Below are 15,910 nucleotides of genomic sequence, written 5' to 3'. Positions count from 1 at the left end.
CATATTTCACTGAAAGAATAAACGTTTTGTTTTCGAAATGATATGGTCAAATCCGGAAACTATTAATGACCTAAGGCTCGTATTTGTGTGTTTATTATATTATAATTAAGTATATGATTTGATATTTTATAGAGCAGTGGTAGGCAGCAGCAGGCTCGTAAGCATTCATTCATACAGCACTTTACTGCGTTTGCCAGCAGCTCTTCGCAATGCTTGAATACAGCGATGTTTATGACTTCTAGCCTATCAACTCCCGAGATTAGGCTGGCAATACTATAGTGCCTATAAGAACATCCAATAGCCAAAGGTATATGAAATACAAATGGTATAGAGAAAGTCATTTCATTCTTATAATAACTACAACCTAAAACTTCTTACCTGGGAATATTGAAGACTCATGTTAAAAGGAACCACCAGCTTTCATATGTTCTCATGTTCTGAGCAAGGAACGTAAACGTTAGCTTTTTTACATGGCACATACCGCACTTTTACTTTCTTCTGTGTTTTTGCATTATTGAAACCAAATTGAACATGTTTCATTATTTATTTGAGACTAAATGGATTTTTATTGATGTATTGAGTTAGAATAATTGTTCAGTCAGTATTCTTGTAATTTGCATTACAAATATATATCATACTATCATATTATGATAAACATTAAATATGATGGCCACGCATCAATTTTGCACAAACTACCTTGCTTTTTAACTATCAATTAATTTGTGTCTGCTAGGGTTGCAAACAGGGTTGCATTTCTGTCATCATCTGATGAAAATTAAGCTATTTTCTGCCTAATGTGTTGCACTAATGTATTTTCTGTAAAAGAAAACTATTTGCATACCCCTGATCCCTATATTGAACCAAAAAAAAGACTTTCAAATGCAGGCGAAATAGTTTAAAAAGTTAATTTGATGTCCGCGTTTTGAAAATGCTGATATCTGAACTTTAACGGAAGACCTTTGCGATACCACAAGAAAGAAAAAAAGTTTATTACCCAAAGTCATAGAATGGCACTTGATCCGGACAGCAACTGCTCTGTTCAATCGTTGGGCATCTTGAGTTCCACATCACTACACTTTAAAAATTGTATGTCCATTTTTTTGAGACAGCAATGTATGCATTAATGAATCAATTTGACTTTGTTTTTTACAAATCTAACTACATAACAATGGTACATCTATTCATAAACTGGGTAAATCAAGATGTAGTCTAGGTCTATTCACAATACAGGCTAATGCTGCTTATTCAATAGGAGTGTGTGCCTGCAGAGTTAGAGCTTGTATTAGGTGATTTCATTGTACTAGAGATGACAATCCCTTCCATTTAGGACTTATTTTATAGGCAACTGATAGAACATTATTGTACTGATCAACAACATTTGCATAATAAAGCTATTTTATAAAAGTGTGTGCTGTCTAAGAAAGTAATGATGTCATTTCCAAGGCAGAATGTGACTATGGAATCTGGTGGAAACCAGACAGGAGGAGAGGGAGACAGACATGAATGAGTTTGTTGAGAGAGACTAAGTGAATTAATAATTTTTTGGTGACGATCTTAGAAATCAGAACATTTTGCATTATGGTTGAAATATTATCACAGTACTAGGGTAGTGAATTCATCTCTAAACTAGCATGGAAAGTTAGCCTACAATTAAAGTTGGAAGCTACTGGTATCGTCTTGAGTTGTATAAAAAATAAATGTCTTTAAAAAGTGTTCTATCCTGTATGGACATTGTTTCGAAAACAGTAATGAACAGTTTCAACATCTCTACATGCCATGTTGCATTTATTGAAGTGTGTTAACTTCTGTGCAGCATGAGTGGGGAGCTAACAATGCAGCCCAGACAGCTCTAGCAATGAATTAGTAAGTAGAGTAGACACTTTGCACTATAAAAAGGGGCTGCACAGATTGAGAGGATCAAGTCTGTCTTTCACGTGAGACACATTTGACTGAAGTGCCGAATGTAACAAACTCTACTACCAAACAATTTACTGAAAAAGTAACAGTTTCGGTATAAGCGCAACAATAACGTCCACTCCACCAGCTTTTGTGCTGATCCAAGCTTTAGTGCTGTGTAAGAGTAAACTATGTCCATGCTGGTATTCATACTGTACATTGGTCACTCCTTATAGAAGTCAGTTGCTACTATTACAGCAAACATCAGGATTAAACCAGCCATTACTAGGGCCATTAGTTTTTCCTAACCCACCAAGAAAAACTCTGGTTTCTAGTTATAAGTTATCAGGTCAGGTAAAACTTATGGCCCTACTTACCATCACCAATGGGTTAAATTATGCAACTTCGCTCCACACTACACTCCTCTGCATGTAAGAGAAAAGTATGAACAAGGTGAAGTCAGTTGTGTGATGAATCTATGTTGTCCAAGAAGCCACTATGTTGTATTATTTTACAACCATGTCATCAACCTGACAGTCACTGTGATAGAGCTTAGTTATGTCAGCCCTGGAGGCACAGCGGCACAAAAGGATGTCTGATTGTGACCCAAGCTCCAGATTATGTCTCTGATCTAATTATTTTCTTAAATTGCTGCCCCCCAACTATGAAAACACAAGAACAATCTGAAGAGACATTAGCTCTGACTACAGAACCCATGAGACTTAACCCACTGTAGCTTACTTACTGAACAGCGTAAACTAGCCTATGCTCTAGTAATGCATGCAACATTGATTTCAGTTTGCCATTCAAACTATAGACATCTATAATAACATAATTAATCTTTGGTAAACAGAGAGAAATCTAGAGTGAACTAAGGTCAACTGAGCCAGTGTGTTGTTCAGTGGTGTCATTGAGGCTATATGCTGTATACCCACTTTTTCTTCCAGTGGGCACTTCTTCACTTCTTAATCCCAAAGTAGTGTAGTGGAGGTATACACCGTATTAAAAATGTAGTACAAGAGAGAAATCATGCACAAAGTAGCCTACACAAACCACGTGAAATATACATTCACATGCACACCGTTTCAGTGGAATAGACTAGCATCTAGGCAGCAAGAGTGCACAGCTCTCATTGCATGGAGCAGCTCGCAGCAGGACATTGGTAGCCGGTAGGGTTGGTAGGAAAGTAATTTGAACTAATGATATCTACCAGTGAATGGTAGCTAAGGATATGCTAACCAGGTATTGAATAAGTTTGGTCCGAAGCCTTGGTTGAATCTTTGCCATGCGTAATTCAGTCATCATCCTCTGTTTGAATAAAAATGTCTTAAGGATTCCCCAAAATAACCTTCCAAATTAAAATGTTGACTGCAAAGTAGGCCTACTTGGTAGAAGGATATGATTTGTATCAATCGGGATGGCATTAGCTTTGCAAACTCTGCCATAACATACAGCGGCAGGTAGCCTAGTGGTTAGACCAGTAACCGAAAGGTTTCTGGATTGAATCCCTGAGCTGGCAAGGTAAAAATCTGTCATTCTGCCGCTGAAAAATGCAGTTAACCCACTGTTCACCGGTAGGCAGTCATTGTAAATAAGAATAAGTTCTTAACTGACTTGCCTAATTAAATAAAGGTTACATTTAAAAATAAAAATGGGACAACAATACAGCACAAACACTGCTAGCCAAAGGGTCTCTTGATAGGTGAGCAATTGTATTAAACAGCAACTACACCAAAAACAAATATTTTTTTACCCATTTTTCCCAGACCTCAAAAATGGTCTCTTGATAAGAAGCATTGTTGAGGACTTACATCACGTGTCCCTTTTCTATACAACAAACATGTGAGTGTGAAAACCTGAAAGATCTATCAGAAAAAATAAACTATAGGAAAATACTTTTACAGTATAGACACTTCTCCAGGCACCACTCCACCACTGGGGTTGTTGAATGTACAGCTTTGACAGATGGGCCATTTCAATGTTACCATAATTTGTGTAGAATCATAGGTGTTGGGCCTATATAGTAGCAGGATTTCGAGTACAGTGTTTTTCTCAATGCCATTCAAATCATAAAGTGAAATCGGCTTTATATAAATCGATAACGTTAAACATATGGAAACTGTGGTTTACTTCAGCAGTCGTTATGTAATTGGGGGCAACTTGCTTTGCATACTATACATCTTTATACAGCAAATACACTGTCATATCATTAGACATAGCAACAGCATAATTTATGCCCTGATGGTATCACTTCAGCAATTATGCTTTATTGACTCCGACATTTAGAGCAATCACATACGAATTCCAGCAATTGAATAATTCAGGCATCTTTCTGCGTAATTCAATTATGGGTTAGGGGTGTGTATGGAGGAAGAATGGTTTAATGTTACTGTACCCAATAAAAGCAGTTTGAGTTCCCTCCTCGCGTCCCGCTTGTCTCGGCGAAGCTGCTTATCGATCTCGGCGTTGATTCGTTTGGACTCCTTCGCCTCCTCGCTCAGGCAACAAGCCATCATGGATTCTAAAGTCATCACCGCAGTATTTAAAAGCCCGACTTGAATGAGGCGTGGGCGCCTTCGTAGCAAATAATTTTTCTGATCCCTTTTGTAAATCAGAATGGACAGTCCAGTGGTAAAAACAAATTAGTGTTGTGGATGCAACAAATGTAGTCAGTTACCTACGATTAAGTTTGCCCTCCTTCGAAGACGCCTGTGTGCGAGCTACTGTAGCATTAGCAGCAGCTACACAGAGTATTTCACAGCCTGCAAGTCTCGTGCAACTGTCAAGTTTGGGTAAATATAGTTGAAGCAGACATATAGATAATGAGGCCCAGTTAGCTCTGCTAAACTCGACAGCAACTAGCCAGCGACGACAACTGAATTTGCTAGCTAACACTTGACAGTCATCTGGATAACTAACTGAGTTAGATATTTTTCGTTTCTCTCCAAAAACGAACAATCTATTTCTTGCCAAATGTTGTAGTTAGCTCTAGCATCAACTCCAACGCATCTAAATTGCCGTGTGCTTACCAACCCAGGTCCCGGAGACAAGGGGACAAACTTGGCTGCCACATCTGTACAGTCTCCTGCTTCGCCTAGCCGCCCCAGAACCAATACCTTAAAACGCCCGAGAAGTGACAAAGAACGTCTGTGAAACTGTCCATCAGCTAACTAAAGGAGTAACTAGTTGTCAAACGGCAAACCACAACGGAGATTTAGGAAAATAATAAAAACCGAAAAAGAATCCTTAAATCGTTTTATTTATTTAGCTAGGATAGCAAGCTGGCTCTCGTGTGTTGCTTTTGCTAGCTAGCTAAATATGGCTTACTCGCCAGCGGTAACGTTAGCTAGCTGGCTAAAATGGATAGCTAGCCATTTATATTACATTTAGCTAGCTAAAACGCCAAATATGGCTAGCTAACGTTCTTCATTGTGGTAACATTTTCCAAAAACGTAGCTTGTTAGGTAGACTCAAACTAGCTATCAAAAACCTAACTGACAGCAAAAGTGACCTTATCTGTTTTTCGCCTCCCTTTGAATTTTTTTCCTTCATCCCTCGGTGTGATGTACACACTACTTTGTTGCTGGCGACACTTCGGGAAAAAGTGACTGACAGAGCGAAAGCAAATCAAAACGGAGAATTGAGGTGGTTATTCATAAGTGAAAGGGTGGGGTTTACGCTGTCTACGGGCAGGTTTTAAAAGTTTAGAGAAACCTACAAACTCTTTCCTTTGGTTGTCACTAGTTACCCCAGCCACAACGTCGAAATTGGCTCGTACAAATTCATGACATTTACTTTTTGATCATTATATAAGGTTAGCAGTGGTTATAGTTAGGTTTGAAATCACAGTTTAAGACGGTAATTTGTAGACATTGTCGTGGTTTATATATCATTATGACAACTAGTGAATATCTTTCGAGGAACGTCAACCACCGTTCCAGATATGACTGGATGGACAACGCCCATCCCCCTGTCAAACGTCCTTAGTCACTGGCGCGTTTCTTTTTAACCAAGTGAGTTAGTTGAGAACAAATTCTTATTTACAATAACAGCCTACCGGGAAAGAGTGGGTTGACGGCATTGTTCGGGGGCAGAACGACAGATTTTTACCTTCTCAGCTCAGGGATTTGATCCAGCAACCTTTCGGTTACAGACCTAACGATCTAACCACTAGGCTACCTACCGCTCATGTTCATATACTCATCGAAGTTACTATTTCCTAGTTGTGATGTCAGGAATACAACATTGTTTAATAAAATATTGTCTATTATATATATACAGGACCAGCCAAAAATTTGGACACACCTACTCATTCAAGGGGTTTTCATTATTTTTACTATTTTCTACATTGTATTAGAAGAGTGAATACAAACTATGAAATAACAAATATGGAATCATGTAGTAATGAAAAAAAGTGTTAAACGAATCAAAATCTATTTTATATTTGAGATTCTTCAAAGTAGCCACTCTTTGCCTTGACAGCTTTGCACACTCTTGACATTCTCACAACCTGTTACATGAGGTAGTCATCTGGAATGCATTTCAATTAACAGGTGTGCCTTGTTAAGTTAATTTGTGGAATTTCTTTCCTTCTTAATGCGTTTGAGCCAATCAGTTGCGTTGTGATAAAGTAGGGTTGATATACAGAAGATATGCCTATTTGGTAAAATACCAAGTCAATATTTTGGCAAGAACAGCTCAAATAAGCAAAGAGAAATGACAGTCCATCATTACTTTAAAACATGAAGGTCAGTCAATCCGGAAAATTTCAAGAACTACAAATTTTCTTCAAGTGCAGTTGCAAAAACCATCAAGCGCTATGATGAAACTGGCTCTCATGAGGACTGCCACAGGAAAGGAAGACCCAGAGTTACCTCTGCTGCAGAGGACAAGTTCTTTAGAGTTATCAGTCTCAGAAATAAATGCTACAGAGTTCAAGTAACAGACACATCTCAACATCAACTGTTCAGAGGAGACTGCATGAATCAGGTTCTCATGGTCGAATTGCTGCAAAGAAACCACTACTAAAAGGACACCAGTAAGAAGAATAGACTTGCAATGAACATTAGACTGGTGGAAATCTGTCCTTTGGTCTGAGTCCAAATTAGATTTTTTGGGGGGTTCCAACCTGTCTCTTTGTGAACTGCAGAGTAGGTGAACGGATGATCTCCGCATGTGTGGTTCCCATCGTGAAGCATGGAGGAGTGATTGTGCTTTGCTGGTGACACTGTCAGTGATTTATTTAGAATTCAAGGCACACTTAACCATCATAGCTACCACAACATTCTACGGTGATACGCCATCCCATCTGGTTTGTGCTTAGTGGGACTATAATTTGTGTAAGTGCTATGTAAGTGCTATTTGACCTAGAAGGAGAGTGATGGTGCTGCATCAGATGACCTGGCCTCCACAATCACCCGACCTCAACCCAATTGAGATGGTTTGGGATGAGTTGGACCGCAGAGTGAAGGAAAAGCAGTCAACAAGTGCTCAGCATATGTGGGAACTCCAAAACTGTTGCAAATGTATTCCAGGTGACTACCTCATGAAGCTGATTGAGAGAATGCCAAGATTGTGCAAATCTGTCAAGGCAAAAGGTGGCTACTTTGAAATTGTGGTTACTACATGATCCCATGTGTGTTATTTCATATTTTTGATGTCTTCAATATTATTCACAATGTAGAAAATAGTAAAAAAATAATGAAAAACCTTTGAATGGTACTGGTACTTTCAGTAATGGAATTTAACTTCCTTGTGGTATAAAATCAATTTTGGCAAGATATGAGTATTAAGGTTCTGAATCGTTCAGTGGGGTCTTTCTCTAACATAATAGCATTATATCCAAAAAGTGTTTTTGGGCAATAATTTCATAACCTAATACATCCGAAAATAAGCATGGAGCTCTGTTGACGGTAGCGGTGCAGGTTTCTAGTAACAGCTTTTGAGGATTATACATTTTTTAGTCGTCGTCTTCAAAGAGGTTTCTGCGGGTCGCAAAATTAGCATGACAGGAGCTGAATTAAATGTAAAAGGCTTTGAAAATAAAAAGCTTGATATGCTCAGTGCTCTGTTGACATTTCACTGAGACACTTGTTTTTGTGAGAAATCTTCTAAAAAGAACAGGAATTTCGAATTAGTAGGACAAGCGTTTACTAAAATATTAAAATCGATATCCATCTTACCTCTATATTGTTCTGTATTCTGCAGATTCGTAAAGTAACATGGAGTTCATTAGGAAAGTAGGCGTGTCAGGTAGCCATTAGCCTTAATTCTCGCACAGAATCCATTCTAGCTGATGCGATGCAATTTTCCTGATTTCATTCTGGCCTCAAATTATTTAGTCACCCTAATTCTGGCCATCCTACAAGGGTTAACTCCAATAACTTTTGAACAGATTATGGTAAAGACATGAGGTTCAGGACTTTGTTTTTCCTAGAGTAGTATCTACACAATTTAAATATTATTTTACCCATTGGTCAAAAAAATGCATTTTTGATTGGACACCCTATAAGATATTAGTTACCACTCTAACAATGGAAATAAGACACCATACAAGGTGAAGGAGCATGGCGGAAGTGGATGTCCAAAGTGAAACAACAACCTCCCAAGTCCCCCAACCCATTAAACTTAATCTATATCATGCTGAAACAATTAGGATTATTCAGCATGTCTGCAACCTTTTCAAAAGTAACATCTGTTACCCCCAGTAACTATTTTGCCGTATCCACAATAACCTTCAACCTGGCATTTCTGATTTCCACAACCCAAGTCGTGTTGATAACCTTACCAATGAAAGCTATGAAGTTAACTTCATTTATTATCAAAGTGTCCTTTGACACAGCATATTAATGAGTGCAAGATGGCTGAAAAGGTCTCGAAACCATGCCAGGACCAGCAGATTCACCAGCCCGACACTTGGTCCACTTAGTACAGGAGCCGCCATGGAAGCTCCATCATTCCGCACTGTAGTTCCACCTATCTATCTTACAGCCTCTGCATACAATACATCATGACTGATTCTATATCTGTGAGCCTCTCTAGCCTCTCTCTGCACCTGGCATCCACCAAATGCTGCACTATGTTCCCCTCAACAATTACAACACTTAACCTTCACATTGCTCCCATATTCACCGTAATCATGTCCACCTCCACACTTGGCACATATTTCCTTTCCTTTACACTGTCCCATTATTTGGCATTTAAAATACCGCAATGGGGATTGGACAAATTCTCAGGAATTTAAACTAAAATAAATAAGTCTGTACTTTTCCTGGCAAAACCTACTCAAACTTCAGCAGCACTGATAAGCTTTCACTTCTTTGACCCTCTTTCCTACTGATCAACCTTTTAACCTCAACTCTGCCTCAATTCACATTTTCTTTAATATTATCTATGGAAATAGATATTGGGACCAGTGATGACTCCACTAGTATAAGAGAACATGACTTTTAATCTTCTTCCCTTTAAGCTTTTCCATTTGCAGAATCTTCCCTTGCTGCGCCTGGCTAACGCAACATATTAACAATCTACCATTTCCAATTAACTAATTTGACTTCACCTATCTCTTTCTCTACAACGTTGGTTAGTCAGATAGGGTGTAAATGAGGCCCTGTGGTCTTATCAAACACCATCACCACTTTCCACTCCAAAACATTATTGCTCTTGCTTCCTACCTTGGCTTTCTATATACTTTCTTTACTATGCGCTCCACTGCTTTCAGTATCATGATATCTCTTCTTCCTATGTCTTTCCACTACAGACCATTCTGGTCCTTGACCCTAATCCTCCCCTTCCATATCATCAAAAATGGACACCCATACTGACACCCATACACATTCCAGCACAGCTGTTGATTCTCCAACCTTCTCCATTTCCTCCGCACTACTCGCCGCCATTTCGACTATCAGACTTCGAGACGCGAGTTGAGTGGAGTTGAAGAAGAATGAAGAACAGTAGTATCAAATAATGGAATGATAAAGGTGTTGAAAACTGAAGGGGATAATAAGTGTATGTCAGACAAGGATTTGTTTCTTTTGGGGTCTCAAAGAAGGTGAATCTTGTGCGGGGAAAAGTGGGATCAATCAGTGACCAGGTCCTGATTAATTGTGTGTCTGCGGAACAAAAGGAGGCAGTGGGCATCATTAATAATAATAATAGTAAAAAATAGTAACACGAGTAAATACATTATGAGCAATGATAGGTTGGCTTTATACATGGGGTACCAGTACGAGGAAATTGAGATAACCAAGTAGCTACCCAGACAAACTATTTAGCAGTCCTTTGGCTTGGGGGTAAAAGCTGTTCAGGAACCTTTCGGCCCCAGACTTAGTGCTCCAGTACAGTTTGCTGTGCAGTAGCAGAGAGAATAGCCCTCCGCTTACCGTAGACCACAATAAGCTCCTTTGTCTTGTCCACGATGAGTGAGAGGTTGTTGTCCTGGCAACAGACTGCCAGGTCTCCGACATCTTCCCTATAGGCTATCAGGTCCACCACTGCCGTGTCATCGGCAAACTTAAAAATGTTTTTATTGAATATCCGAAATAAACAATATACTAGCAGTGAAGCTGCTCAACAACTACATCATACCAGTCATCCAACAGACTCCCATTCAGAGCGACACACAGAAGCATCCAGGGTCAATGTCCTGCTCAAGGGCACGTTGACAGATCTCCCACCAGGCCAAAAACGTGAACCCGAACCCTTCAAGATCCCCCCACAGTTCCCCAACAGCTGTCCCTCAACCATTCAAGATCCGTCCCACAGTCCCCCCCGAAGAAGAAAAATAAAATACAATTAATTCCTTTCCCCACCCCCAAGAACCCCCCAATGCACCAACAACCAAGAGAATGAACAAAAGAGAAAAGAAAAAAGAACAGCAAACAATGCAAAAGAATAAAAACAAAGGAAATTAAGGACAACTAAAATCATTACAGCAATGCCAACTATATAGTTGAAGTCGGAAGTTTACATACACCTTGGCCAAAAACATTTCAACTCAGTTTTTCACAATTCCTGACGTTTAATCCTAGTAAAAATTCCCTGTCTTAGGTCAGGTAGGATCACCACTTTAATTCAAGAATGTGAAATGTCAGAATAATAGAGGATTATTTATTTTAGCTTTTATTTCTTTCATCACATTCCCAGTGGGTCAGAAGTTTACAGACACTCAATTAGTATTTGGTAGCATTGCCTTTAAATTGTTGAACTTGTGTTAAAGGTTTCGGGTAACCTTCCACAAGCTTCCCACAATATGTTGGGTGAATTTTGGCCCATTCCTCCTGACAGAGCTGGTGTAACTGAGTCAGGTGTGTAGGCCTCCTTGCTCGCACATGGTTTTTCAGTTCAGCCCACAAATGTTCTATAGGATTAAGGTCACGGATTTGTGATGGCCATACCCATACCTTGACTTTGTTGTCCTTAAGCCATAACTTTGGAAGTATGCTTGGGGTCATTGTCCATTTGGAAGACCCATTTGCAACCAAGCTTGAACTTCCTGACTGATGTCTTGAGATGTTGCTTCAATATATTCACATAATTTACCTCCTCATGAAGACATCTATTTTGTGAAGTGCACCAGTCCCTCCTGCAGCGAAGCACCCCCACTACATGATGCTGCCACCCCCGTGCTTCACGGTTGGGATGTTGTTCTTCGGCCTGCAAGCTTCCCCCATTTTCCTCCAAACATAATTATGGTCATTATGGCCAAACAGTTCTATTTTTGTTTCATCAGATGAGGACATTTCTCCAAAAAGTACGAACTTTGTCCCCATGTGCAGTTGCAAACTGTAGTCTGGTTTTTCTATGGCTGTTTTGGAGCAGTGGCTTCTTCCCTTCTGAGCAGACTTTCAGGTTATGTCGATATAGGACTCGTTTTACTGTGGATATAGATACTTGTACCTGTTTCCACCAGCATCTTCACAAGGTACTTTGCTGTTTTTCTGGGATTGATTTGCACTTTTCGCACCAAAGTACATTAATCTCTAGGAGACAGAGCGCGTCTCCTATCATGAGCGGTATGATGGCTGTGTGGTCCCATGGTGTTTATACTTGCATACTATTGTTTGTATAGATGAACGTGGTACCTTCAGGCGTTTGGAAAATGCTCCCAAGGATGAACCAAACTTGTGCAAGTCTACAATTTTCTTACTGAGGTCTTGGCTGATTTCTTTAGATTTTCCCATGATGTCAAGCAAAGAGGCACTGAGTTTGAAGGCAGGCCTGGAAATACATCCAGAAGTACACCTCCAATTAACTCAAATGACGTCAATTAGCCTATCAGAAGCTTCTAATGCCATGACATAATTTTCTTGAATTTTCCAAGCTGTTTAAAGGCACAGTCAACTTAGTGTCTGTAAACTTCTGACCCACTGGAATTGTGATACAGTGAAATAATCTGTCTGTAAACAATTGTTGGAAAAATGACTTGTGTCATGCACAAAGTAGATGTCCTAACCGACTTGCCAAAACTATAGTTTGTTTACAAGAAATTTGTGGAGTGGTTGAAAAACAAGTTAATGACTCCACCTTAAGTGTATGTAAACTTCCGACTTCAACTGTATGTTTGTGTGCATATCTGACACTATTACGTGTGTGTGTTCTTGTATGCGTTTATTTGAACAAGAGTGTGCATATATGCATGTGTACAAACACCTGCACGGCATCAGCCTCAGGCAAACTGGCATTAGCTGTAAAAACACTGCCCCTCAGTGTCATTCAAACATACTTTTTATTATGTTTTATTTTGACTTTATTTTTGACTTTTATCTTTGACCATTATTCTATCTCCCGCACAGCAACTCCACTCCCACTTGTCTCCAATTCCACATCCCAACCCTCAGCCCATCCCACCTATCTATGTTGGCCACACTCTTCGGATTTTTACGCAACATATATCTTTTTACCTATGCTGTGATGTTTAACGTACAATTTCAATTTATCTAATCGAATGGAATCCACAGATTGCAAGTTAAAGATAAATACTTTTACCAGGAGTATTAGTATATTAGTAATTGACTGACCCGGTCTCTCCAGATCTCTGAACAGTTCTATTTCCTCCTCTTCACCATGTAGTATGGATCGGACCAAGATGCGGCGTGGTAAGTGTTCATGATGTTTATTTTAAAGACAAACTGAACACTAAAATACAAAAAAACAATAAATGTAACGTGAATAACCGAAACTGAAAACAGTACCATGTGGTGAACAAACAAACAGTGAAATCCAGGCTACCTAAGTATGATTCTCAATCAGAGACAACTAATGACACCTGCCTCTGATTGAGAACCATACTAGGCCGAAACATAGAAATCCCAAAATCATAGAAAAACAAACATAGACTGCCCACCCCAACTCACACCCTGACCATACTAAATAACGACAAAACAAAGGAAATAAAGGTCAGAAGGTGACATCTAGGGTCAATTTTAGATCAATGCTATGCATTTTCAGTCATTCCTGAACCTGAGACCAGAAACAGGCTACCTAAGGGCAATACCAAAATAAATGGTCTATTGATTCTGTATGCTCACAACAAAATCGTCAGAGCTTCGATGATTTTATTCCCCAAATATTCAATATTTTGTTGGTGGCAAGAATTCTGTATAATAATTTTAGCTGAAAAGCACAAAGTCTTAAATCTATCATGGTTTTATATATCAACTTATACACCCTGTACCATAGAATCGTGCAAAGTCTTTTTTCATCACATATTTGTCCGCATTCGTTGGAGACTGTGAAGAGACCTCTGGTGGCATGTTTTGTGGGGTATGCTTGGGTGTCTGAGCTGTGTGCTAGATGTTTGAACAGACAGCTTGGTGCTTTCAACATGTCAATACCTATCATAAAGAGAAGTAGTGATGCAATTAATCTCTGCAATCAATCGCTCCTCTACTTTGAGCCATGAGAAATTGACATGTCATTGATGTTAGCTCTCCGTGTATATTTTAGGGACAGCCATGCTGCTCTGTTCTGGGTCAACTGTAATTTGCAGTCCCTCTTTATTGCACTTGACCATATGACTAGGCAGTAGTCCAGTTGTGACAAAACTAGGGCCTGGAGGACTCGTTTTGTTGACAGCAATTTCAAGAAAGCAGATCAGCGCTGTTACGCACAGACCTCTCCCCATTGTAGCTACTGTTTCATCAGTGTTTTGACCATGACAGTTTACAATCCAGGGTTACACCAAGCAGTTTAGTCTCAGCATGCTTAATTTCCACATTTTTCATGACAAGATTTAGGGTTTAGGGTAGACCGCTGCTCTGAGTCATGGCATGTTGAAGCCACTCTTCAGTAAAAGGCACATGACAGCCTGCATGGAGTTTTCCAAAAGGAACCTGAAGGACTCCATGAGATGAAAACCTGCTCCAGAGCACTCAGGACCTCAGACTGGGACAAAGGTTCACCCCCAACAGGACAATGACCCTAAGCACAAAGCCAAGAAAATGGAGGAGTGTCCTCAGCACAAGTCTCTGAATGTCCTTGAGTGGCCCTGACTTGAACCCAATAAAACATCAAATCAAAAGTATTTATATAGCCCTTCGTACATCAGCTGATATATCAAAGTGATGTACAGAAACCCAGCCTAAAACCCCAAACAGCAAGCAATGCAGGTGTAGGAGCACGGTGGTTAGGAAAAACTCCCTAGAAAGGCCAGAAACCTAGGAAGAAACCTAGAGACGAACCAGGCTATGAGGGGTGGCCAGTCCTCTTCTGGCTGTGCCGGGTGGAGTTTATAACCGAACATGGCCAAAATGTTCAAATGTTCTTAAATGACCGGCACGGTCAAATAATAATAATCACAGTAGTTGTCGAGGGTGCAACAAGTCAGCAACTCAGGAATAAATGTCAGTTGGCTTTTCATAGCCGATCATTGAGAGTATCTCTACCACTCCTGCTGTCTCTAGAGAGTTGAAAACAGCAGGTCTGGGACAGGTAGCATGTCCGGTGAACAGGTCAGGGTTCCATAGCCACAGGTAGAACAGTTGAAACTGGAGTAGAAGCACGGCCAGGTGGACTGGGAACAACAAGGAGTCATCATGCCAGGTAGTCCTGAGGCATGGTCCTTGGGCTCAGGTCCTCCGAGAGAGAGAAAGAGAGAAAGAGAAAATTAGAGAGAGCATACTTAAATTCACACAGGACAACGGATAAGACAGGAGAAATACTCCAGATATAACAGACTGACCCTAGCCCCCGACACATAAACTACTGCAGCATAAATCAAATCAAATTTATTTGTCACATACACATGGTTAGCAGATGTTAATGCGAGTGTAGTGAAATGCTTGTGCTTCTAGTTCCGACAATGCAGTAATAACCAACGAGTAATCTAACCTAACAATTCCAAAACTACTACCTTATACACACAAGTGTAAAGGGATAAAGAATATGTACATAAAGGTACATGAATGAGTGATGGTACAGAACGGCATAGGCAAGATGCAGTAGATGGTATCGAGTACAGTATATACATATGAGATGAGTAATGTAGGGTTTGTAAACAAAGTGGCATAGTTTAAAGTGGCTAGTGATACATGTATTACATAAAGGTGCAGTAGATGATAGAGTACAGTATATACATATACATATAAGATGAATAATGTAGAGTATGTAAACATTATATTAAGTAGCATTGTTTAAAGTGGCTAGTGATATATTTTACATCAATTTCCATCAATTACGCTTATTATTGTGGCTGGAGTTGAGTCAGTGTTTTGGCAGCAGCCACTCAATTTTAGTGGTGGCTGTTTAACAGTCTGATGGCCTTGAGATAGAAGCTGTTTTTCAGTCTCTCGGTCCCAGCTTTGATGCACCTGTACTGACCTCGCCTTCTGGATGAAAATGGGGTGAACAGGCAGTGGCTCGGGTGGTGAAAGTGTCCTGGAGGGCAGGTGGTTTGATACAGCCCGACAGGATGCTCTCGATTGTGCATCTGTAGAAGTTTGGGAGTGTTTTTGGTGACAAGCCGAATTTCTTCAGCCTCCTGAGGTTGAAGAGGCGCTACTTCGCCTTCTTCACG

At 39.9% G+C, this 15,910-nt stretch overlaps 1 protein-coding gene across 6 annotated transcripts in view; it reads right to left on the bottom strand.

Moving 5' to 3' along the window:
• gna11b (guanine nucleotide binding protein (G protein), alpha 11b (Gq class)) overlaps positions 1 to 13,084 on the bottom strand; it is a 75,820-nt gene extending 62,736 nt beyond the window's left edge. Inside the window, exons 1-2 of one of the 6 annotated variants that reach the window (XM_035757112.2) lie at positions 4,574 to 5,620; positions 4,292 to 4,417 (exon numbers count right to left, since the gene is read on the bottom strand). In XM_035757112.2, coding sequence (XP_035613005.1) covers positions 4,292 to 4,412 — 121 coding nt within the window. In that variant the 5' untranslated portion in view covers positions 4,413 to 4,417; positions 4,574 to 5,620. Of the gene's footprint in view, positions 1 to 4,291; positions 5,621 to 12,914 lie in introns of those variants that run through there. The other 5 variants (XM_035757113.2, XM_035757116.2, XM_035757110.2 and 2 more) reach the window with 5 other exon arrangements.
• Between the last annotated feature and the right edge of the window lie 2,826 nt (positions 13,085 to 15,910).

Source organism: Oncorhynchus keta, chromosome 26 (assembly GCF_023373465.1).
Source record: "Oncorhynchus keta strain PuntledgeMale-10-30-2019 chromosome 26, Oket_V2, whole genome shotgun sequence".
NCBI lineage: Eukaryota > Metazoa > Chordata > Actinopteri > Salmoniformes > Salmonidae > Oncorhynchus > Oncorhynchus keta.
Note: the sequence above shows the minus strand (reverse complement) of the source record. Positions and strands in the feature narration are given on the sequence as shown.